The 26,538-nt window shown below is 43.3% G+C and overlaps 1 protein-coding gene across 5 annotated transcripts in view; it reads left to right on the top strand.

The window, feature by feature from the left end:
- The window catches only part of INPP4B (inositol polyphosphate-4-phosphatase type II B), a 936,630-nt gene that overhangs the window by 12,614 nt on the left and 897,478 nt on the right, over nucleotides 1-26,538 (top strand). For all 5 annotated transcript variants that reach the window (XM_073604287.1, XM_073604305.1, XM_073604278.1 and 2 more), the window contains exon 2: nucleotides 22,063-22,107. In XM_073604287.1, coding sequence (XP_073460388.1) covers nucleotides 22,063-22,107 — 45 coding nt within the window. The remainder of the gene's footprint in view (nucleotides 1-22,062; nucleotides 22,108-26,538) is intronic.

Here is a 26,538-nt window from a genome sequence, read left to right as displayed (position 1 = left end):
CCAAGCACAGATGGGGATCGCAGTGCAGCTTACCACATGATGCCCAGTGCCACACAGCACCGCACCTTTAGTGTAGGGCAAGGCTTCTGTGTTTACAAGTGACAGTGAGTGGGGAGCAGAGGGTGAGAGCCAGAGGTAGCAGGAACGAAGTTCCACCACTTTTCAGCTAAAAAAAAGTCCTGTGTGCGAGGGCCACCTGAAATGGCCTGGTGGGTCATATTTTGGCCTGCAGGCTTTGCCTTTTACATGTGTTCTACAATGTCACATTTCTAAATTGGTCATTTCTCCTGTTGAGAACTTACTCAAATTTGTTTCAAATTTACAAACTACTTTGTAGTGTAAGTCTACCATCCTGAGTGGATATGAATTCAATTGATTGATTGAGCAGGTTGTCGATATTTTTTTTTTTTTTTCTTTCTATAGAGATGGACTTGTAGCAAATGATTTTTACCATACCACATACATACACAATCTACAATCTGTTCAATTCATTTTCAAGATATTACTTGGTATCATGAGGGGCAGGCTGCAATCTTACTTTAACTTTGCATATCTTTGTCCAATTTGTACCCTTTTGAGTTAAATCCTTCTTCTAATGCTGATGAAGGCTGCTGTTCAAGCAGGCTAGCATGAAGCGAGGTTGCCAGTATGTTAGCTGGTAAGGAGGCTTCACAGGTCAGGCCAGCAATGTCTAAAATTTCAGAAAAAAAAATCAGCATTCATTGTACTAGAGAGCAGCTGGAAGCTACGCCCTAGGCACAACATAGTCCCTCGACATCACCAACTCAGTGACAGCACACAATTCCCAATATAAGGTTCCCAATCATGCCAAAATGTTGCAATCAAGTCCTCAACCGCATAAGCAGTCTCAAAGCAAAAGTCACTTAGAACGTGTTATACAGTTGTGCTCAAAAGTTTGCATACCCTGGCAGAAATCATGACATTTTCTCATTGATATTGAAAATATGACTGATCATGCCATACAATTTTCTTTTATTTCTTTTATATAAGGACAGTGATCATATGAAGTCATTTATTATCACATAGTTGTTTTGGTTCCTTTTTAAATCATAATGATAACAAAAATCAACCAAATGGCCCTGATCAAAAGTTTACGTACTATGGAATGTTTGGCCTTGGTTACAGACACACAAGGTGACACACACAGGTAACAATGACAATTAAAGTTTCATTTCCCACATCTCTGGCCTTTTAAACTGCAATTAGTGTCTGCGTACAAATAGTCAATGGGTTTGTTAGCTCTCATGTGGATGCACTGAGCAGGCTAGAAACTGAGCCATGGAGAGCAGAAAAGAACTATCAAAAGACCTGCATATCAAGGCAATGAAATGTTATAAAGACAGAAAAGGATATAAAAAGATATCCAAAGCCTTGAAAATGTCAGTCAGTACTGTTCAATCACCTATTAAGATTAATATTCAGGAATATTCAGGGATCTCTTGATACCAATCCAAGGTCAGGTAGAGCAAGAAAGCTTGCTCTACCAAGGAATTGTTCAGGATACAGAGAAAACCCAACAGGTAACCTCAGGAGAAATACAAACTGCTCTGGAAAAAGACAGTGTGGTTGTTTTTAAGGAGCACAATACAATGATAGTTGAACAAAAATTAGCTGCATGGTCAAGTCACCAGAAAGAAGCCCTTACTGCGCCAACGCCACAAAAAAGCCTGGTTACAATATGCCCAACAACACCCTGACATACCTCATCAGTGTTTTATGTGACATTGGCGCAGTAAAGGCTTCTTTCTGGCAACTTGACCATGCAGCTTAGTTTTTTTGGCATGATCAGTGATATTTTCTATATCCATGTCAAACTTGTATGATTTCTGGCAGGGTATGCAATCTTTTGAACACAACTGTAAGTAGCAGTACCAAAATGGCACGTACCTGCACAACTGGAGTAGTTCTTCCTTCAGATACATTTTGTGTTTGAGACCTGTGCTTTTCCAGGGTGCCAAAATGTGCATGAAAGCTAGTACCCATTAAATCTTATGTAACTGTTCACATTGCAGGTGCACTGCGCTTTGAAAAGTCCTGCATGCTGCATCTTTGGTACAAGCCCAACAAAAGGGCACCTTCCATTGTAAGTCAAAGGCAACACCTCAAAAGGGCATTCGTGTGAAAGGACCCAAAGTTCCATACAGGGATGGGTTAATTAATTCTTGTAAGCTGTTTTTGCATAATTTTTTTTCTAAGTGTTCTTAAATTTAACCTGTTCCAAATTTGAACAATCAAAGTGGACCCATAATGGGGTAAAAAAAAAACAGATCAGCAGATGGTGATTTCAGTGAAAACTTCATAACAAAATGATCAGTTGATCCAGAGATATAGCCAGCTGAAATAAAATGCAAATGTTGACTTAAAAGTCGAGTTTTGGCTCCACTTGCTCCTACCTTGAAGCCTCTTTATTGGTACATTTTAATATGATGGATAGATGCATTCACCAATAGGAAGTCTTCCCTGGAAAGCAGGAAGCTGTGGGACCAAACTCAAATGTTCCTATGTTTCTGATTTTGTGTTTTTAACTTTTGCTGCTTGTATCTCCTAAATTTAGTGATAGGTAGTCTTCATTTTAGACTTGGTCGAAGAAGTAGCTTTGTGATCAACATTCTTGAACAGATATATTCTCATAGGATGAACCCTTAATAGGTTGGTTTTTAGTTTTCAGAAGTGAGATATACAGTATATTCACAGGACTTGATGCTTAGTAGACTGGTTTTCTATTTAGAAGACTTATTTTTATTATACTCAGAAAAGCTTTTAGCATTAAACCAACCAGTTAACATTACAGCAAAATATATATTTTGCCCCCCTTGGTACCCATTGCACAGTTTGATAGTCCTTCAATTGGTCTGTCATTTTACTTGCATCCTGGTAGCCTTGCAGCAAGCAGTGATTCTTTTAATTCATACAGGGGGAAGAGCAAGGAATGACTACAGAAAACACTGCAGTCTATAGAGAGAAATGAGTCATACAGAGAGCAGAGTGAGAAGCTCTGGGAGCTGATTGCAGGAATTCAGTCATTCCCTGTTAAAGCTACACTCCAGTCAGAATTGAAAATTAAGCCATGGGATGCATACGGAGTGCACAGCCTTCCAGCTCAAGGCTTCTTTTGTTTCATTGCTGCAGAGCAAAGTCTGCTCCATTGTATTATGTCTTTAATCTTGGGACTTGAAAACTGATATCGCTTACCTGTCTGCAGTACAGGAAAGCTTTTTCTAGGTACACTCAGTGTGGGTTCCATGGTATCTCTCACAGACAGAAAGCCTCATGTAAGAAAGTGTCGGGTCTAAAAAAATCTCTCACAGCTGCCAATCACATTCACTTGAAATTTTGAGTCTGGCTAGTGATATAGTAAAGCACAGAGAATGGAAATTTAAAGTGGTTCTAAAGTCAAAATAGTGTTTTGTTGTTTTTGTTTTTTTTAACCTTAAAGTGGAGGCCTATTTTTAATAAAAATAAATAAAAGACTCTTCTAAGATAAATAGCTAAATAGCACCATGGACTCCATTATCAAAATGTGTATTCTGCCAAAATGTCTGTACTTATTCAAGCTCTACCTATTCACATCCCTGCAGGGATGCAGCCGGGCACATCGCTGGATCGAGAGGGACTGTTGCGGGGGGGGGGGGCACTGTTACTAAAGGTTTATAACTTTAAAACCTTCGAGTATCAGTTTAATGCTTTCTTTTCATGAATGTAAAAAAAAACTCCCCAATACTTATCCAACTCCTACATATCCCCCTCCCCCCCCCCGCACCTTATTCCCAAACAATTACCCGACTCCCCTCACTGCTGTCAGTCAAAGGAGGGAGCTGGTGCGTGGTTACCTAAGCTGTGTGTGTCTATTTGATGCATACAGTCCTCATTGGGAGCATGCGCACATGGATGACCCCATAGCACCTGGCTTGCTAAGGTGGCACCCAGAGGAAGGAGGAGTGGACAGTGCCAAGAAGCCCCTGAACATGTAGCAAATAAAATTATTTAATGCTGTTAAAGGCTAAGTCCACCCTCCGCAAAAATAAATAAATAAATGCAGACATATTAATTATTCACAAAATGTGGATTTATTATTTTTTTTATGCATTGGAGTCTGCAAAATATTGCAACCGCAATTGGTAGTTCATGGCTCCTGCAGGCTATTCCTTGAGCTCCAGGTCCATCCTGATTTATAGACCCTCAGTTTCCGAGCTGGAGAAAATATAAATGGATTATAAACGTGGTGACTTCCCTTGTGCGCCATTGCGAACTTTGAGTCTCTCTACCAGGGTGACAGATCTCTGTGAATGGATGGCACGGCTGTGTGGGTGAGGCCATGCAGAGCAGCATCAAATTCAACTAATGGAAAGGAAGTGGCAGGGAGTATTCCCCCCCCCCCCAATTCAGGTGGGGGTTGAGGGTGTTTGGATGCAGACCCTAAATATGGGTGTAACATGAAACATTACCAGAAAAATTACCTTCTCTTAACTTATTATTTCAGTCCTTAAAGTGTTTTCTGCTTTGAGAGGATATTGGTATCATTTAACAGTATTGCATCTCTTGAGCACTGTGTTGGCAAGTTGATTGTAGTAGAGTTTTAGCTATGTTCACCTGCCCAATGAAGAATATAAAACGTCAGTTTTGGCTGGAATTACTTTGGATTTACTACATACGTTAACATTTCTGACTTCCCTTTGAATTGCTAACTTCCTGGTTGTCTTCCTGAGCCAGTGGTTTCATTATTTCTGAGTCTCTGGGCTGGAACAAAAAGTCAATCACTCTGAAAGTAGACAGCACTTGGTACACGGTTCTTTTTAACCACTTCAACCCCGGAAGATTTGGCTGTTCAATGACCAGGCCATTTTTTTGCGATACGGCACTGCGTCGCTTTAACTGACAATTGCGCAGTCGTGTGACGCTGTACCCAAACAAAATTGACGTTCTTTTTTTTCCCCCCTATAAATAGAGCTTTCTTTTGGTGGTATTTGAACACCTCTGCAGTTTGTATTTTTGTTCTATAAACAAAAGACCGACAATTTTGAAAAAAAAAACACTATCTTTTACTTTAAAAAAAAAAAAAATCCTTAGTTTAGGCCAATATGTATTCTTCTACATATTTTTGGTAAAAAAAATCGCAATAAGTGTATATTGATTGGTTTGCGCAAAAGTTATAGCGTCTACAAAATAGGGGATAGATTTATGGCATTTTGTGTTACTTTTTATTTTTTTTACTAGTAATGGCAGTGATCAGTGATTTTTATCAGGACTGCAATATTGCGGCAGACAAATCGGACACTTTTGACACATTTGACACATTTTTGGGACCAGTGACAATTATACCACGATAAAAATGCAATTACACAGTGCTATAAAAATGCACTGATTACTGTATAAATGTCACTGGCAGGGAAGGGGTTAACACTAGGGGCAATCAAAGGGTTAACTGTGTTCCCTAGTGTGTGTTCTAACTGTGGGGGGGTGGGACTGACTAGGAGGAGAGAGAGATCAGTGTTCATACTTAGTATGTACATACGATCTGTCTCCTCTCCCCTGAGAGAACCATAATCTGTGTGTTTAGACACATAGATCGTGGTTCTCACTCTCACGAGCGATCGCGGGTGCCCAGCGGTCATCGCGCCTGCCGGGCACTCGCGTCAACTGCAGCGGCTGGTCGGGAAGGGGTTAATGGTTAATTCCACCCAGCACTAAAATATATTCTTAAATTTAATATAGTTTGTATAGATACATGCAGGGCTTTTTTTCTCAGAAAATAGGTGCAGGAACTCCTCCCTTCCAAGCCACCCTTGACTCCGCCCCTACCCACCTTCGAGCACCGTTCCTTGGTTCCACCCCTTACCCACCTCCCAGTACCACCTCTTTTAGAGAATACAGAAACAAGTATCAATTTGTGGTGCTAAGTATTTTGTATGGAATTTGTTAATGATAACAAAAAAGGCAGTAAAATAGATCTAGCAAAAATGGACACCCCAGTGACAATAGATCCACCCCAGCAACAATGGACTCCCAACAGCCAGCATCAATATACCCTCCGGCAGCCAGCAGATCCCTCCCAGCAATGATTGATCCCTGCAACATAAGATCCCCCACCAGCAACAATAGACCCCCCACTGCAAAAATAGATCCCCTCCAGCAACAATAAATTCCCCAGTAGCCAGAATCAATAGACCCTCCAGCAGCCAGCAACAAAGACCCCTTCCTCAACAGTACATCCCCTCTAGCAATGATTGACCACCTCCAGCAACAATAGATCCCCCCGAGCAACATAAGAACTCCCCAGCAACAATAAACCCCCTTCCTTCACAAAAAAAGATCCCCTCCAGCAGCACTATATCCCTCGGCAACCAGCATCAATAGACTCTCCAGCACACCCCAGCACCTCTTTCCATTACATACATTCAGTTCGGGAGGTGTCGGAACTGAATTCCACCACGTTCCTGCTGAAAAATAGCCCTGAATACATGTCTTCAGAATTTAGTTGAACACTGAACTGCTAATCCTTTGCAGGAGATGTTGCAGCTGTTAACTTCAGATTAAGCTAAGCTTCTAGGCAGGCTGCAACCTCTTATCATATGATCCTGCTTGCACAGCCACTCACTCATGATCATGTTTGTCGGAGGCTGCATTCGGCTCTGAGAGAGGGTTAAACCCTGAAAAAGATTTGTTTACATATGCAAAGGCTAAGATTCTGGACTCTTTCAAAAATGAGAATACCGCCAGCAATATATCTAGCAGGGAAGCTTACTATGCAAGATCAATGCTATGATGAAAATTAAATCCTTTTAGCAGGTATGCAGTTTCCCCTGAGTGAGTTTATTTGCAAACTTTTCATGTTTGACTGGAGCGTATCTTTGTCAAACACACCACAGTTTTATCTCCAATTATCCAAAGTTGAGATCTCTCAGCTGGAGGTCCCATGCCATCCTCTCTCTGCATGTATTATTGTTATGTTGTACTTTTAGCTATGAATTCTCCAAGGGAAAGATTATTTTTATTGTTATATAATCACTGGTGGTTGAAAATATGTTGAACTGTGAACTGCTATACATCTAACCTCGATGCTTGCCCAGGAAATAAGCGTGTAAGTCAGTAACCAGTCAATCATGTAACCAGTTTTGAAACAGTATTCAAATTTGGCTCATTCATAAACAGAACTACTCCAATAGAAGACATTCTTAAAAATAGATTTTGTTTAAAGCATCACCTCAAAACTCTCAGCCCTGAAAACCATACATACTAGTTGTTTTTTCTTTATCATACATCACAGAACACAGTGAGGCTATTATTCCTTACTTGGTTATACTCCATCTCCAGGTGAATGGACACTGGTAGACCAAAGGTCTTTAGACAGAAAGTGATCCCCTTTATAAACCCTCCCAAACAGGAAGTACTTCAGTTTTTTACCAGTGTCTGCAAGGTGGATGGGCAAGTTTGTTTGAGCTCTCTCGAGCTCCAGGTCTGGCGTCCCAGCACAGTTCTCAAATTAATCAAGGGACTGACCGATCGGCTCCATTTAAAACAGGCTTAGATAAATGGTACCCGAGCTTCGCAATAAAGACACAAAGACCCTGCAAGGTTTTGCCTGTAATGCGACCTCCGGGCACTGGACCCTGCGTAGTGGAATCCTGGACACCACAGAGCTAAGGCATTCCTGTGGGGTGCTATACAAGTCCAAGGGAGTGGACCCTAAAACATGAAAGGGGTACCCAGTACTTGAAGGTCCCCCAAGCGACAGAACCCATGGTGATGGGTGAAGATTGCGCTGTTAGTTTCTAAGTTGCCCTGCACCTGGACCGGTAAGTGGAATCCCTCCCTTTACTTATTGTGGGGTGCCCCATGTGTGTAACAAACTGTCAATCTAGCTAAGGCTGGACACCTGTCTAGCAGTGACTGCAGGGGGGAGTTTTGGGCTGACTGTTGGTGTTTTGGGTAAGGAGTACCTTTCTTGTTGTCTTGGCTGCTTTCTTGTGGATGTTCTGTGCATGAAAATTTGTTGGCGCATGAAAATGTGTTGCTTGCACGGGACCGTGACACGTAGAGCATCCCGGCACACAGCCACCTTATTTAAGCTGAGAGTGGCTGACGTGGTGCTTCCAGGGGACAGCTGTGGGACACAGAGCAGGCTCTGAAAACCTTTCGCTTTCAGCAGTTCATTCCTCCTTACCTGGGTCACGTGAGTCACCAGGTGTTGGTTGGCAAGCTAAAGTGCTTAGCAGGATTGTTACATAGGGGCTTGGTCTCCCTTCTGGGGTAAAATACTAAACCCAGGTACTCCCTTTTTGTGGCTTGCAGTGTCTTCAAAAAAGAGGAACGGGTCTAAGACTACAGGGAAGGGCACACTTTTGTTGTCAGTAGCTCCTGAGAAGCCTAGTCGAAACCCTTGTGTTTTATCCCCAATCTGAGCAACTGCACCTGTCTGGTATTGTGCCTACAGTCAACGCTCCTGCTTCACCCTTTATCACCAGGGATGAACTGTCCTCAGCCCTAGCTGGGTTAGAGCACAGGATTGCTGGCATGATTGCCTTCATCCCTCAAGGTGGCAAAAAGCATGACAGAACCTCCTAATTTGGAGCAGGAATGGGTTGAGGAAGGGGAAGAGCTAGATGCTAAGGACTTAGGAGATGGCCCGGCAGATGAGTCTGCTTAGGACCGGTAAGTCCTAAGGTAGGTCCACACAAAAGACTGTGTTATCTACCGCTGATGTGGAGCCTTAATTGGAGTACATTCCGGAACCCCAGTGAAGAAATATACAGCTGACGGAGGTACAGACGATCCAATAGAGCCACCCAAGTAGAAAACCTGGATAAGCTGCCCACTCTATGCCTATTACCCCTGTAGGGGAAACTACATCCGGTGAGTGGGGACGCATTGGGAGAGCACCAAGTCACCATATCTGATGTGCACTAAAGTCACCCGATGCTGTGGAACCTGTGGGAGTCTTCCCTTTAATATACTGTGCTTATCTCTTTCAAGCTATTGCATGTGTCCAAGGATTTGGACTATACATTGGACACTTACTTACAACATACAAACTCTGTGGACAGTATATATATATATATATATATATATATATATATATATATATATATATATTTGCACGGTTTATTAAGGTGTGCACATATCTTTAGTAGTCACATTTAAGGTGGAGAGTGCTGTACATTAGAATACTCATGCTTTTTACTGCAGAGTTGCACTAGTGATTTATATTAGACACATATCTTTACTGTTTGGATGGATGGATGAGTGTGGATTTGCATCCCACAGTGTATTTAGTGGAGCTGCATCCCAGCACTTCTCATCATTATTATTACCGTAGTGGCCCCTTAACTCACACACCTTAGTGAGTATCTACAAGGTTTTACTATATATTTTTTTGTCCTCTCTTTTTCTTTACACGATATTTGTACACGATCTATTACACAATTATATATGAGGATTATTATTTACACAACTTATGTTAAAACGATATTTTGAGACCCACACTCTGATTGTATGAATTACGTTTGGAGGTGAGCTGGACTATTTTAAATCATAGCCATGGAGGGTAGCACCGTTTTTTCCCCAAACTACTCTATATTATTCTTGTAAGTTCCCTTGGGAGCCTATTGGGGGAGGCTGCAACCTATTTTCCTAAGCGCGGATTTTTTCACACATCTGACCTGATCCTCCTCAGGCTGCCCAGGCTTTCCCCTTACACCCGCTGTTGGAACAGGTGGTATATGCTGATTGGGAACATCCTGACAGGATTTTTGTTCCTCCTAAGAGCTTTTCCCTTTTTATATCCCAGGGGGGAAAAGTTAGTTAGGAAATGGAGCATGCCAGCTTTAGATGCAGTCTCTTCCTTAAACAAGAACTTAACTTGTCCAGTGGATAACGCACAGGGCTTGAAAGACCCTGTTAACAAGAAACTGGAGTCATTATTAAAGGCTTCCTTTTCTTTGGCCAGCTCAGCTATTCAGCCAGCTGCTGCAGCAATTGGAGTCTGCCAGTCCTTAAAGGATCAGGTCAGACGGCCTGATGGGCCTAACCAGGAGGGTGATCTTGCTGAAAATAGGGCAGATATTCCTTAAGCGCTGTGTTTTGCTGTCTGTACACATGCACGGACTTTTGTGGTTTAAGAACAGGTCAGCCTAGCTTCCCTGTAAGAAGTTATTGGCATAGTTCCCCTTCCATGGGGAATGTTTGGTGATAATCTGGACAAGTACATCCAAAAGATTTTTGGAGAAAAGAGTTCTTTAGTTCCTGTAAAGAGAAGGAGCAGGCGTCCCTTGTTTAAAACCTTAGGGACTTCCTCAGGTATTTCAGTGCCAAGGCAGTTCTGCTGCCAACAGGGCGCTAGAGCCAGGGGCAAGCTACAGGGCAAGAAAAAACCCTGGGTCCAGAACTCTTCTAAACCCAGCACCAAGCCCTCCTTTTGAGGGGACACCCCCACTCTATCGGGTGGGGGGGGGAGGCTGCTCCAATTTGCGGACATTTGGAAAACAGTGGTGCAGGACGAGTGGGTCACCTCAGCAGTGTACAGTGGTTACAAGCTGGAATTACGGAGGCTTGCTCCTTAGAGGCTTTTAAGATCCAACATTCCTGCGGATCCTCCAAAAAGAAACTTCTTGTTTCAGGCACTAGAGCAGTCAGTGCATCAGAGTGATCATACAGGTTCCGGTGTCCGAAAGAGGCACAGGGTTTTATTCAAACCTGTTCACGGTTCTAAAACCAAATGGGGACATAAGGCCAATCTTGGACCTAAGATCCCTGAACCAACATCTGTTAATCAAATCCTTCAAGATGGAGCCAGTTCCCTCGGTAGTAGCCTTGCTCCAGATGGGAGACTTCTTAGCCTCCATCGATATCAAGAACGCGTATTTACATGTACCTATCTTTCAGCCTCATCAGAGGTTCCTGCGGTTTGCAGTAGAGGAACGTCATTTCCAGTTTGCGGCACTGCCCTTCAGGCTTGCCACAGCATCTCGGGTGTTTACAAAGATCCTAGCACCTGTACTGGGTCTTTTAAGGGCCCATGGGATCTTGGTGCTCAGATACTTGGATGACCTCCTGCTCAGAGATCACTTACTACAGACCCTGGAACACAGTGTAGACTGCACAGTGCGGTATTTAGAAAACCTGGGCTGGGTCATAAATACCAAAAAATCAGCCTTGAGACCAGCTCAGAGTCTCAAGTATCTAGGTCTTATCCTGGATATGGTCCAGGCAAAGGTATTTCTGCCACCCGTAAAAATATGTGCCCTGAAGGATCAGGTGCGTCAGGTAAGGGGCACCAGGCAACCCTCCATTCGGCTCCTGTATGAGTCTTCTGGGATGGATGGTGTCCTCCTTCGAGGCTCAATTCCATTCCAGGCCTATACAACAATACATCTTGTCGGCTTGGAACAGGAGAGCACAACCCCTGGATTACCCCATGTTCTTATCTCCCTGGGCACGCTTAAGCCTAAGCTGGTGGTCGCAGGATCAAAACCTGCAAAAGGGAAGATCCTTCCTCCCGGTGTCTTGGAGAGTACTGACCACAGACGCTAGAGGGGCTCACAGTTTAGGGGAGATGGTCAAGGGCAGAGCCTGCCCATCAACATCCTGGTGGTACAGGTGGTACATCTGGTCCTACTGTCCTGGACGGGGGAGCTTCAGGACTGCCCCATCAGCTTTCAGTCCAACAAAGCCACTGCAGTGGCCTATATCAACCACCAGGGTGGTACCAGGAGCCATTCAACTCAGTAGGAGGTGAACCACATATTAACCTGGGCAGAGGGACATGTTCCGGTTCTATCAGCGGTCCATATCCCGGGAGTAAAGATGATCTCAGCTGCCAACAGATCTGCCCGGGGGGAATGGTCCCTACAGCCGAACATGTTTTTCCGGAAATCTGCCAGTGTTGGATGGCCAGAGGTCAATCTATTGGCATCCAGATTCAACAGCTAGCTAAAGCAGTTTGTATCCTGAACAAGGAATCCCCATGCAATCCCCTGGCAAATGGAGCAGATGCTCTAGTAGTTTCATGGAACCAGTTCTCCCTGGTTTATGCTTTCCTCCCAATACCTCTCCTTTCACATTTGTTGCACAGGATTCGGAGAGAGGGGGTTCAGTCATCCTGGTGGCACCAGCCTGGCCCAGAAGGCCCTGGTTCCTAGAGATCGTGAGATTGGCAATAGACAAGCCATGGGCACTTCCACGCCACCCCGGTCTACTGTATCAAGGTACTATATTCAAGTAGGATTTGTCCCAGGAAGGGAGGGGAGGGATAATGGAATTAGAACACTTCTGGCAGTACAGAAAATTAAAGATAGTAGAGCCCCAGGACTACTCCTGTCTAATGATGCTGAAAAAGCATTCGACAGGGTAGACTGGGGCTTTATCCAGAGTACTTTGGAGGCACTGGGATTAGGAACAAAAATGAGGAACTGGATAAAAGCATTGTACACCCGACCTACAGCAAGGGTAATGGTAAATGGGGCGGCCTCGGGACCATTCGAACTGTTCAATGGCACTAGACAGGGGTGCCCACTATCTCCCCTATTGTTCGTGATGGCATTAGAACCCCTCTTAAAGAGGATAAGACAAAATCCGGATATTGGGGGGATAAAGGTAGGGGAGGATGAACACAAATTAGCGGCCTATGCGGACGATATCCTATTTTTTATAACTAGTCCCAGGATAACCCTCCCTAACTTAATAAAATCCTTAAAAGAGTACGGAGAAATATCTAACTTTAAGATAAACCTGGACAAATCAGAAACTCTGACCATCAATACATTAAAAACTGAGGAGCTCATATTTCAAAAAAACTTCCCATTTGTGTGGGGGAAAAAAAGAATTAAACTACCTTGGAGGTCAAGATAACAACAGCTATGGAGACATTGTACAAAGTAAATTTTATACCATTGCTGAACGATATTAAAGTAGAATTGAATAGAATTACAACAGGACAGCTATCCTGGGGGGGAAGAATTAATATTTTTAAAATGGTAATTTTTCCTAAAATTACATATAAGATGCAAATGCTTCCAATCTCACTTCCACAGGTATATTTCAAGACACTACAAACAATGTTTCTTTAGATTTATTTGGAGAGGGGAAAAAAGCATGTATTAGTTTGCCACAGTTGATAAAAGAGAAGGCGCAAGGAGGATGGGGTGCCCCGGATTTAAGAAATTATTACAACGCTATAAATTTAGCACAAATAATAGAATGGGCAAAAAACAATAAGGAAAAGAGATGGGTGAAAATGGAAAGCACAATCAGTAAAGTCACATTGAGTAAGTTAATTTGGATTCCTGCACAATATAGGGAACTTAGTAAAGACAAACAATGCACTAGAAATATGGGATAACTTATATAAAAGGGAGAAATGGGAATACAATTCACCCCTGATCCCACTGAAAGGCACAAAATACTTCACACCCGGGATGGAGGAAATGTTTGGTTATTGGATTATACAGGAGGACACACAACTAAAAGATATAATGGTACAAGATAAAATGTGCACTTACCAGGAATTAATAAACAAAAGAGAACTGATGGTGATAGATGTTTGGCGGTATACCCAACTGAAACATTTTCTCAAGACTCTACCCCAACCTATAAGATCAGTAGAGAACCTGCACCCGCTGGAGAAGATGTGTGTAGATAAAAACAATCTCTAGGATCTATAAAATTTTGAATGATTCGAAAGGACCGGAGATACCGCCATATATTGAGAAATGGGGAAAAGAACTGGGAACACAGGTGAAAGGGGTAGAGATTCAAGAACTGTCGAAGCGGGTTTACTCTACGTCAGTAAACAGCAACATGATAGAGTTAAACTACAAGTGCCTGGCCAGATGGTATATCACCCCCCACATAATTGCCAAAGGGAAACATCACAGCTTTGTTGGCGGGGGTGTAAAGAAATTGGGACTATGGCCCACATATGGTGATTATGCCCTAAAATTAAAATATATTGGGGTGAGATTAGGCAATTAATAACCGAGATTACTGACTTTGAGGTTCCGGATGACCCGTGGGGGTGCTAATTGCACGGGATTAGAATGCCATCTAAGCAATATAAGAGAACATTGCTCCCACAGCTCCTAGATGCCGCTAAATGCCTAATACCTAGACATTGGTAAGATTTGAAAAGGCCAACACTGAAGGAATGGTGTAATAAAATAAATGATATGCAAAACTTAGAGTATCTTAGGTTCAGTGATGAGGAGGGCTTAGCGGAGTTTGAAGAGAAATGGAAGAAATGGTCAGAATACAAGTACTCAATGAGATTTGCTGAAGTAATGGGAGTATAATGTATAAGATAATAAGTATAAAGTTAAAAATAGAACAGGAATTAGGTAGTTAGACAGGTGGAGAGAGTTGACTGAAGAAGCGTAAGAGGGATCAGGAATGAGATTTGAGACGGGTAGGGTGTAGAAGGAGATGGGGGAGGGGAATGGGGGAAGGATTATTGGGGAATGCACTATGAAGGATTTTATTGTTGGTATCATGTAATGTTGAGACGAGAAGAAATCTCAATATTTGTACTATGTTTTGATACAGAAAAAATTAATAAAGAAATAAAAAAATAAATAAATAAAAAGGTACTATATTCCACCCCAATTTACAGTCTTTAAATTTGATGGCTATTGAAGCCAGAGTGTTAAAGCATTGTGGAATCTCGGGACCGATGGTGTCTACCTTAGTGAATGTCAGAAAATCAGACACTAGGAAGATCTATTATAGGACCTGGAAAGCCTATATTGTTTGGTGTGAAGCCAGAAAATGGCATCCTCGGAAATACATGATTGGGAGAATTCTCTTTTCTACAGTCGGCTGTGGAAATCAGATTGGCTTTGAGTACATTCAGGGGTCAGATTTCGACCTGGTCAGTATTCTTCCAAAGGCCCTTAGCCTCCCATTCACTGATCCAAACCTTTATACAGGGGGTAACTTGTTTGCTTCCCCCCATTGTCGCCTATGTGTCCTTGGGACTTAAACCTGGTACTGTCTGTATTACAGAAACAACTGTTTGAGCCTATCAAGGAAATTCCATTAGTCTTGCTGTTACGCAAGCTAGCGTTCCTGATGGTCATCACCTCGGCTAGAAGGGTGTCGGAGTTGGCGACTAGGGATGAGCCTTCTGTTCGGGTCGAACATGAGGTTGACTCGAACATTGGCTGTTCGCCCCTTCATCGAAAACCCAACATTATGGGCCGTTCGCGCCAAATTTGAGTGGCATGTAACGGCCCATAATGCACTGCGGGAGTGCAGTGCATTATGGGCCTATGATGGTTGAGGAAGGGAGTAACGTAAGTCTAGAGAAAGTGGGTGCCCAAGAAGGCCAATAAACTGGCAGTCATGTTCCCCGAGCTGCAGCATACTGCCAAGTATGACTCTACTTGGGTGCCTGATAGAAGAGAGGAGGAGGAACAGGCACATTTCCAACGAGGCAGGATGCTCTCCAGGGGGCAGCTTAAGGGCAGCCAACCTATTGCGTCACACCGCAAAGCTAAGCAGGTGCAGGGCGCTGCTGACTCCCCACATATTTTTAAAAGTTCTTTGGTGTGGGCCTTTTTTGACACGTGTGCAGCAGATCCCACCGTTACTGTTTGCAACATATGTCTGAAGTGTATCAAGCTTGGCCAAAACAGCAGCCGCCTGGGCACCACATGCTTGACCAGACATATGACGACCTCCCATGCAGTCCGTTGGCAACAGCACTTGAAAGACCCACATCAAAGCACAAGGCAGACTTTTCCTTGCTCCTCATCAGCTGGGATCTCCAACCCCACTATACCTCTAGTCCTCTCAGAAACCTGCACTGAGAGGAATGAAGGTATAGAAATAGGTGTTCCAAGTACTTGTGGCCAATCTGCTAGCGGTACACCAACATGGGATTTTAGCAGGCAAATTTCCCTACCCCAGTTGCTAAACCGTTGAAAGAAATTCAGTCCCAGCCATCCACATGCTCAGCATCTGAATGCTAGCTTGGCCAAATTGCTAGCACTGCAACTGCTGCATTTTCAGCTGGTAGACTCTGCCCCCTTTTGTGAATTTGTGGAATGTGCAGTACCTCAGTGGCAGGTTCCCAAACTCTTCCCAAACTCTCTCTCCTCCACCCCCTCCTCTTCTGCTTCCTCTATGGCCTCTTCCTCTGCAGATTTCTCCTCTGAACCAGCGGTGCTCCGTAGGTGTTCAAGGGGCTACGCAAGCACTCAGGCAAAAAGATGCCATGCGGTGCTTGAGTTGGTCTGCTTAGGGGACAGGAGTCACACTGGGGCAGAGATTGTGTCAGCTCTGCAGGGGCTGGCTCAAAGGGCCTGGTAATGGGCTGGGGGCGGGCAACATTACATTACAGCCGCAAGCAGTTTTGAATTACTTTTTTCCTTTAGAAATATAATTTTGCTGCAGGACTCTAAAACACATCAGACAGATGCAACATTTTGTGCAGGGACTTTTCTAAACACGGGAAAAATTGCGCCACTTCACAGGCATACTATAGACACACCCCAGGTATAAAATTTAAAGGAATATTTCACTTTTATTGTTTCACTTTAAGCATTATTAAGATTACTGCTCCCGAAAAAACGGCCATTTTTAAAACTTTTTTTTGCATTGATACATGTCCCCTGGTGCAGCACCTGGTTCCCCAAACACTTTTTATGACAATAACTTGCATATTAGCCTTTAAAATGAGCACTTTTGATTTTTTATGTTCGAGTCCCATAGACTGTAACGGGGTTCGCATGTTCTGCTGCAAACCAAACCTGGGGGTGTTCAGCTCATCCCTACTGTTTAGGCAGTGTATTTAAATTGGAGTATAGTATTAAATGACTTTGTTTTTCAGTTCATGCTTTCCAGTGGCTGTCAAATATTTTACATGTCAAAGAGTTGATAGCCAGTAGGCGTTCCAAGGTATGATTTCTGTTGACTAGTGTAATCACTTCAGAGGTGTTGATGGCCAAGGTGTTTTTCCAGTTACGAAGGATAAGAGTACAGGTTGCTAATAATATGTGTGTGGTGACTGCTCTACATTCTGGTGGAAATCTCGCTATCCCAATGTTAAGGATTGCTAATGCAGGGTTTGGTGATACCAAAATCCCTGTAGTTGATGAGATTAGTTTAAAAGTTTTGTTCCAAAGGCTGGTTATGCTCTGCCGCGAACCGAATCGGGGGGTGTTCGGCTCATCCCTTCTTTCGTGCAGAGAACCATGCTTGATCCTTCACCACGCCAGGGTCATGATACAACCTGTTCCATAGTTCTTGCCTAAGGTGGTATCGGCCTTTCATTTGACTCAGGACATTGTTTTGCCTTCTTTTTCTCTCAGCCTCGTTCGGCGGAAGAGAAACAACTGCACTCTTTGGATGTAGTGCGAGCAGTCAGAGTTTGTTTAGATCAGTGGAGATCCAAAGATCAGACTCCATTTTTGTTTTACCAGAAGGACACAAGAAGGGGCAGGCAGCTTCCAAGGCTTCCATTGCCCATTGGGTCCGTCAATTGGTCATTCAGGTCTACGGTCTGAAATGTAAGGCTCCTCCCTTTATGGTGAGAGCTCATTCTACCAGGGGTGTAGGAACCTCCTGGGCTTTTCGACATCAGGTATCTGTGGCTCAGAATTGCAATTTTTTTAAACGTGGTGGGGGGGGGGGGACTGTTTCATGAATTTAAAAAAAAAACACTAACGTTAGCAGATTTTTTTTTTTTTTTTTTTATATAATCTGAAAGATGATGTTACGCTGAGTAAATAGATACCTAACATGTCACACTTGAGCACACTTGTGGAATGACGCCAAACTTCAGTACTTATGGTGACGCTTTAAAAATTTTTACAGGTTAAATGTTTAGAGTTAGAGGAGGTCTAGTGCTAGAATTATTGCTCTCGCTCTAACGATTGCGGCGTATGCATACCAAGAGCACGGGGGACCAGAGAACAGCACAGGGACTGAAGAACAGTACACAGGGAACCAAGGAACAGCACAGGGACCAGAGAAGAGCACGGGGGAGACTGGAAAAAAGCACAGGGGGGACTGGAAAAGAGCACAGGGGGGGACTGGAGAAGGGCACGAGGACCTGGGAAGAGCACAAGGGGGGGCCAGAGAATAGCAGGAGGTCTGAGAAGGGGGCATGGGGCGGGAGAGAGCAGAGAAGTTGCTGGGCAAGATCACAGAAGGGCCAGGAGAGAGCTGAGGGGCCCATAGGCAGCAGAAATCAGCTGGAGAGGAGGGGCGGCATATAGAGGAACCCATGCCCTCCATGTTCCTCCTTCAGCTGCTGAATGCCCACTTTTCCTCCTCTCCCTCGTGCAGGCATTCAGTGGCTGCAGGAACAACATGGAGGGCATGGGTTCCTCTATATGCCACCCCTCCTCTCGGGCTGGGTCACAATGGTGACCACTGTAGTTATGCCCCTGCAGTGGTGGAAAAAAAAGTTCTGGCAGGATAAAGGAGCAATGAAGAATGAATGGAATGCTGGCAGGATTCTGAGGCTGTGACAGTTGCAGACTGGAGCATACAGAGGGGTTGAGAAGACTAGCAGATGAAAAGATTGTGGACCGGCAAATGCTGAGGCTGAAGAGGGAGGAAGGGGGGCTGCAGGTGTAGTGAGAGCCAGACTGCCAGTGAGGGAGAAGAGAAGGGACGGGTGTGAGGAGTTATCAGTGTGCAGTGATGCGGGAAAGTTTCCTTCATTTAATTCCTACAAAGCTCATTCTGGCCGGTACAGAGGCACTGGACAGTGTAGTGTGTAACACAGAGACAGGACAGTATCACAGCAGCGCTGCACAGTGACAGAAGACAGGAGCAGGAATTGGGCCAGATGTCAGAATCCTCCCACATGCAGGAACTTCTATCACCGGATCAGCACACACAGTACTGAGTGATGGGAGGAGGGGAGCAAGCTCCACCGCCTGTGCAAGTGCTTCCGATAAACTTGTACCCTGTGTCCCGGCCGCACTTGCCTTACTGTGCAGGAGCAACTTGGAGCAAGACGTCGGGAGGCGGAGCTGGGATGGAAAGCTGCCCTGCACACAGGTAGTTTCCTCCACAGTGCGCACCCGCATCAGTTGCCAGGACACCGGCGGTCCTGGCAACAAATGACAGAAAGGAAGATTGAAAGGAGGGGGGGAGGTGGAGAGCACAGTGAGAGCATGTTGCACCTAGTGAGAACACGCCCACTGAGTGGACCCAGCTGCCTGAACTTATTTTCTGGGACTCTAGCCCAGATCCGCGGGACCCCGGGACAGCTTTGAAATCTTGGGACAGTCCCGCAGAATCCGGGACTGTTGGGAGATATGCGTATGTAACTTGTGTGTATCTGGCTCTGATACTAGCCAGTGCCTCACCAGCCACTGACCTCACCACACGTCTCTACTGTACACTAGGCTTCATATTTCATACCGCACTGTAATCTTTATGCTATTATTTACATTACTTCAGATCAAAGTGTTTGTTTCAAAAGTTGCTTTTTGCTAAGTGGTTAGCGACCCTTTTATTAAGTTCTTAGCTAGCCTGAAAAGCATATGTAATAGAAAATGTATATGGAAGAGTTTATTTTAAAAAAATATGAATGTGCTTTGTGTTGTATGTGCCTGTTATGCCCCGTACACACGGTCGGAATTTCCGACGGAAAATGTGTGATAGGACCTTGTTGTCGGAAATTCCGACCGTGTGTAGGCTCCATCACACATTTTCCATCGGATTTTCCGACACAAAGTTTGAGAGCAGGCTATAAAATATTCCGACAACAAAATCCGTTGTCAGAAATTCCGATCGTGTGTACACAAATCCGACGCACAAAGTGCCACGCATGCTCAGAATAAATAAAGAGATGAAAGCTATTGGCTACTGCCCCGTTTATAGTCCCGACGTATGTGTTTTACGTCACCGCGTTCAGAATGATTGGATTTTCCGACAACTTTGTGTGACCGTGTGTATGCAAGACAAGTTTGAGCCAACATCCCTCGGAAAAAATCCTAGGATTTTGTTGTCGGAATGTCCGATCAATGTCCGACCGTGTGTACGGGGCATTAGACTCCCTTTTTTTGTGCATGGTAGTCAAAGCATATTGTGTGGATACAAGGACTGTGGCATATGCATGTAATGTTTACAGTGAGTGGACTTGGGTTTTATTTAACTGTGACCCAATAAGACCCTCCCCTTGTTGACCCAACTCGGCACACAACACTTTTCTATTCTCCCAAGCCCAGGAGAAAGGCCTTTATCTTGTGTATTAAGAGCTGATTTTCATAGAGGTGGGAAAACTGTACATATAAACAATAATTTTTGTGTCTGTTAATATGCATCTGTCTAGTGCTTAGAAACAGACCCTGTATAATGGAAACTGCATTAAAGATGAGGGTTAAAAGGATTGCATTTACTTGAAAGTAGCTGATACGCACGAACAGTAAGATGACATGCATTAAATATGTGCTTAGTGAATATAGTGGGTTTTTTTTCTTTTTTTTTTTTTTTTGTTAAACAGTATTTTTTTTTCAGGTACTCTGGTAGTTTTAGACTAGCCAAATTTAAAGGCATAATTATGAGATGATAGATTTCCAATCAACTTTTTTTTTTTTGAATGACAATTTTATGTCTGTGTAGCAAGATATGCCCACAAAATGACTGGCCTTGGCAGTGGGAGGGAGAAGATGTGATTGATTGGTCTTGTTAAAACAGTTTTAAATGATGTTCTTATTTAGGTAAGTGGTGCCAGAAGCATCTGGATGCTCACCTTGTGGTATGTTATTAGATTGTAAGCTCTTCTGAGCAGGGCCCTCTTAATCCTCCTGTATAATAATAATAATGTGGTGCCTGGCTGATCTCTACCACTCTTACTTTAAATTCTGAAGTGTGGGGCTTTGTAAAATACCATATAAAGCGTAAAAATAAAAATAGAATGTTAACACCCAAAGGCTCTGTAAAATACCTTTGCAACCAACCACCATTTACAATTATAATGGCATCTTCTTATTGTTGAAATGGTATTATTACATTGAAATCAGAAGATTAAAGTGTATGAAACGTCAAACTTTTCTGGATAGAGTGGGAAGAATCGGAACCACTTTTCAGCTTGTTTCAGTTCTTTAAGGAGATCCCATTTCCCTTTCTGTCCCGATGACGGGTTTAATCAGGGAAGAACAGTTGCAGTAAGTGAGGGGATAGGCATAAAACATGACAGTGGTTCGAACCTTTTCCCACTCCCTCCCAGAACTAAAAAAAAAATGTAAAAAAAGTTTTGCATGGATATAGGTTTTAAAGCAAACCATTGAGGATAAAATATTAGGATCTGAGAGTGCAAACTTGTATTTAAGGCACATTTCACTCTTGCGGCTGTGGTTACTGCCCCACTTTTGGGAAATGGTGCGACGCTGCAAAGTCGGCATTGCACCGATTCGGGTGGTGCCATTACCGGCAATAGGATCCGATTTGGCATGTGATTTGACATGTCAAATCGCATGCCAAATCGGCCCAATGTGAACATGGGCTAAAGGTTTCATCCTCTCAGACTTCATTAGCTACATGCTTGTTTCAGGTGAGTGACTCAACAGTTGGTGAATCCTGAATCAGGATAGGAGCCCTGGAGCTTGCACCTCTAAAAAACAAATCGGCAGTGGCAGTTCCTATATTCACTTTAAAGTTCACTTGAAGGCAATGCAGATTAATATAAACACTATTTTTTTTTTTCTTACAAAGCAGCTAAAATTACCCATTACCCTTTTGTGTTTCAGTAAGAGCAGTTTGTACTGTGTTGTTTTTCTCAGAATCTGCCAGTGCTTCATGTCCGGATGGTAAAGAGAAGGTATGATTATGTTCTAAATGTGAACATAGTCAGTTTCATGATGTTATTGTCCTTTTTTATTAATATAGCCTGAGCTCAGGTTTGTACTTTACCACAATGCACCACCCACCTTTCCTGTCTAACAGAAAGCAATGTGCTTTAACCCTGCATCCTGAATGGTCAGAGAAAGCAATGCTTATATGATAAGAATTATCCAGAGTTGCTAATGAAATGCTGCTTTAGTACGTTTTTTTTATTTTTAATTACTATTTATCTTGATTCTGTATCTACAGGGATCCAGAGAACTTTAGCTGACCCGAAGCTTGAATTCGCTCTTGGTAAGAGAATTTACTTTTCATAGAGCATTGTACATCAGCGCAAGCCATTTATGAATTTTTTTTAAGTGTGTGCCTCCAAATGTGTGCTGAGAATGCAGCACTATGCTGCAGAACAACACCAATAATTTGCAAATGTTTCTGCTTGCTATGCATAATCCTTTACTACAGTGCTAAAGATTAGTGAAGGCATTATTTTATGAAAACGTTGTAACGCATACAGCAGCAGCGTTATTGATTTACTAAAACTGGAGGGTGCAAAATCTGGTGCAGATGTGCATGGTGCATGCATATTCTTCAAACTTCAGGTTGTTCAATAAAGCTTTGACAAAAAAAAAAACAACAAAAAAACAAACAAACCTGGAAGTGGATTGGTTTCTGTGCAGACCCGCACCTGATTTTGCACTCTCCAGCTTTAGTAAATCAATCCCACAGTGTATGTGTGTGTTTTTTTAAATTTATTTTAATTGTGATGCTGTTTTAGTGGTCAGTATACAAATAAGTGACAGGTTAAATGTATGCATATTTTTCCTAATCTAGTTAGTACTTTTTTGTTTGTTAAAAAAATTAAAGCTAGCTATGTGTTTTAGAATTGGTGAATGGCTACTATATCATCAACATTACAGAATGCTTAGTCGTAAAGGTCAAAATTGAAACTAAAAGTGTGTAATAAATACAGGGAATATGGCATACCTAGTAGTAGACTAGTAGTTCTTTTTTTTTTTTTTTTTTTTTTAAACCAAGTATTGTGTTAGCATTAGCAAAAGTATGTAGATACAGGACACACCCCCTGTCATGCCCCCTTAAAGAAGAATTATACAAAAAATGATTAGTTAAATCCACAAATGTGTGTTTTGTTTTTTTTTTACCACTACTATTCCTTTAAACTGGGTTCACACTGAGGAACGGAGCAGCTCACAGCAGGGGTCCGGTGCATCTCCATTCACCATTTCAGGTCCGATTTCAACCCCTAATTTTTGGCTGAATTCGGAGCTGAAACAGACCAGAAAACGCACAGGACTCCTGTGCAATTCGCCCCAGAGCCACTCTGGAGATGTGTGAACCGGCTCCATAGAGAGCGAGTCACAATCTCCTGACATGTGAATTGGATGCGGGGAAAATCTGCATCCAATTCGCACTGATGTGAACCTAGCCTCATACAGGTTTTTGAAATGTACAAATGCAGCAATTTAGAAATTGAATGAAAGTTTTGGCACTGGGAAACACTTTTTGAAAGATAAAAAGTACATTTTATATACAACTATATAGATCAGACCAAAATGAGGGACAAATAAGGAGGAAAGAAGGAGAGATGGACGTTATTCCAAATCAGGGAAAACAGGGACAGTTAGGAGCTATGGCAGCCCATTCAATGAGCTTACCCTACCAGCGGGGAAAGAAGTACCTGACCCTTTTTTAAGTTGCACCGCACCATGCGGTTTGCTACATTCAAAAATCCACTACAGATGCTGTTTGGGGATGCTATAGTGCAGCACATTTCTCTGTCGATTGTGAAATTAGAAATGAAAAATTAAACTCAAAATAAGGCAAATTGAGTGAGCAATCTAATTTCAGTACAGCTCACTGATTCACTTGTTGCCTGGAAGTGCTATTAATGATTTAAGAGCAAGTATATGGTTTTGGTAAGGTGGACTAGGGAACCAAAATGCTCCACCCAAAACCAGTAGAAAGCATTAGAAAATGTATTTGAAACTGAAGACATTTATGTGCCTAATCATTGTGAGATGCACCCTCACCAATTAAAAAAAAAAATAAAGGGCTTGTTTCTCATTTTAGAATAGTGGATGGAGCTACACAAATTGTTTTTGTCTCTGAGCCAGCTTTGCTTCCAGAACTGCTAGTTTACAAACAGGGGATTTGCTGGAACATGGGACACTGGTCCCAGTGTCCTTGGGTCTCCCTCACAGTATCCAAAGATGGGTAAGGGTGCTAACTGCTTCTGTCTAGGAAAGCAAAGTTGTATATGGGAAGATTGTTATTTTGTATAACATGCAAGTGGACCTCTTTGTGCTGATCATCCTTTAGTGTTTGGCAGAAAGTGTATTAGAAGTTTCTGATCTGATACTGAAGGCCAAACAGCAGGAGATAGACTGACTCTGTATCTAGGTGCATGAAATACTCAAAGCACTAGGGAAGTGAAAGAGACCCTAATAGAAAAAAAAGGGATAGAGGATACAAGATCTTCAAAATAAAATCCGGGGACACCCACTTATAGCCACACCCACAAAACCACACACTCATGCATAGCCACATCCACAAAATCACAACCCCATTTTTAATTGTCCCTGAAACAATTGGTCACAGACTTTAGTAATGAGAGGCATACGTTCAAGGTATAAAGACAATATAAGAGGAATGAGAGCAGTGTGAGTAGCATGTTGTGGTGAATTGTCAGTGTGGCCAAACTGCGATATATGTAGATGGGGCTTAATGAGTTATGGTTGAAAAAAAAACTGAGCCTATGCTACTTTGGGGATGAAAGTGTAAAGCAGAATGCAGGAGTTGGGGTTAATTGAGCACAGAGCTCAGGGGCCAGGATAAAAGTAGAATTCCAGGCTTTTAAAGCGGAGTTCCGCCAAACAAAAAAAATAAAATAATGCAGCTGCTGACTTTTAAAATAAGGACACTTATTTTAAATAAGGACACTCTGTCCAGGGTGCCTGCTATGTCCTCACCCAAAGCCGACCCGTCCCTCTGCTCCCGGGTGGAGGTGCGGCATCTTCAGTAAGGGAATCAGGAAGTGAAGCCTTACGGCTTCACAGCCTGGTTCCCTACTGCCCAAGTGCGAGCCGCGCTGCACATCCTGACTGGTCCCTGCTGTCTTCTGGGACCTATGTATCTCCCAGAAGACAGCAGGGGGACGGAGGAGGGGCCGGACATGGTGTAGAGTGCCGCAGATTCTGCTGCGATTTATCGTTGGAAGTGGGAGCCAATGCCTGTATTAGACAGGTATCTGCTCCCCCCTCCCCCTGAAAGGTGCCAAATGTGACACCGGAGGGGGGGACCGGATAAGTGGAAGTTCCATATTTGGGTGGAAGGCTGCTTTAACCATGCTTAAATTTGTTCCCGCCTTCTAACTCCTATTCTAACTACCCTGTGAAAGGAAGAAATGTACACATACCTATTTTGAGGTCACTCTGGCTCCCAGAGGCAGCTTCAGGAGAGGAGAGGGACAGCTGACAACGGATGCCCCATAGCAGCCGTTGTCTGCGATCTCTCCTCTCCCCTGAAGCCGGACGCTGGGAGCTGATCACTTGACCAGACTGGAGCACCCTCAAAATAGGTAAGTATAAGCATCTTCCTTTCACAGGGTAGTTCGAATAAGAGTTAGAAGGGTGGTGGGAGCGTGTTTACGCTTGGTATAAATAGCCTGGATTTCCACTTTTGGTACCTAAATGATTGCAGATAGTTGATAGTTGAAGTGGCTGGAGCAACCTGCATATGTGCAGCAACATGACTAGCCATACACATGCAGGCCACAATGGCAGCACCATTTATTCAGACCCCCTTAAATTTTTCACTCTTTGTTATATTGCAGCCATTTGCTAAAATCATTTAAGTTCTTTTTTTTTCCTCAATTATGTACACACAGCACCCCATATTGACAGAAAAGCACAGAATTGTTGACATTTTTGCAGATTTATTAAAAAAGAAAAACTGAAATATCACATGGTTCTAAGTATTCAGACCCTTTGCTCAGTATTTAGTAGAAGCACCCTTTTGATCTAATACAGCCATGAGTCTTTTTGGGAAGATGCAACAAGTTTTTGCACACCTGAATTTGGGGATCCTCTGCCATTCCTCCTTGCAGATCCTCTCCAGTTCTGTCATGTTGGATGGTAAACGTTGGTGGACAGCCATTTTTAGGTCTCTCCAGAGATGCTCAATTGGGTTTAAGTCAGGGCTCTGGCTGGGCCATTCAAGAACAGTCACGGAGTTGTTGTGAAGCCACTCCTTCGTTATTTTATCTGTGTTCTTAGGGTCATTGTCTTGTTGGAAGGTAAACCTTTCGGCCCAGTCTGAGGTCCTGAGCACTCTGGAGAAGGTTTTTGTCCAGAATATCCCTGTACTTGGCTGCATTCATCTTTCCCTCGATTGCAACCAGTCGTCCTGTCCCTGCAGCTGAAAAACACCCCCACAGCATGATGCTACCACCACAATGTTTCACTGTTGGGACTGTATTGGACAGGTGATGAGCAGTGCCTGGTTTTCTCCACACATACCGCTTAGAATTAAGGTCAAAAAGTTCTATCTTGGTCTCATCAGACCAGAGAATATTCTTTCTCACCATCTTGGAGTCCTTCAGGTGTTTTTTAGCAAACTCCATGCAGGCTTTCATGTGTCTTGTACTGAGGAGAGGCTTCCGTCGGGCCACTCTGCCATAAAGCCGTGACTGGTGGAGGACTGCAGTGA

The sequence above is a fragment of the Aquarana catesbeiana genome, linkage group LG01 (assembly GCF_042186555.1).
Source record: "Aquarana catesbeiana isolate 2022-GZ linkage group LG01, ASM4218655v1, whole genome shotgun sequence".
Lineage (NCBI taxonomy): Eukaryota > Metazoa > Chordata > Amphibia > Anura > Ranidae > Aquarana > Aquarana catesbeiana.
This window is presented reverse-complemented; position numbering and strand designations above follow the sequence as displayed.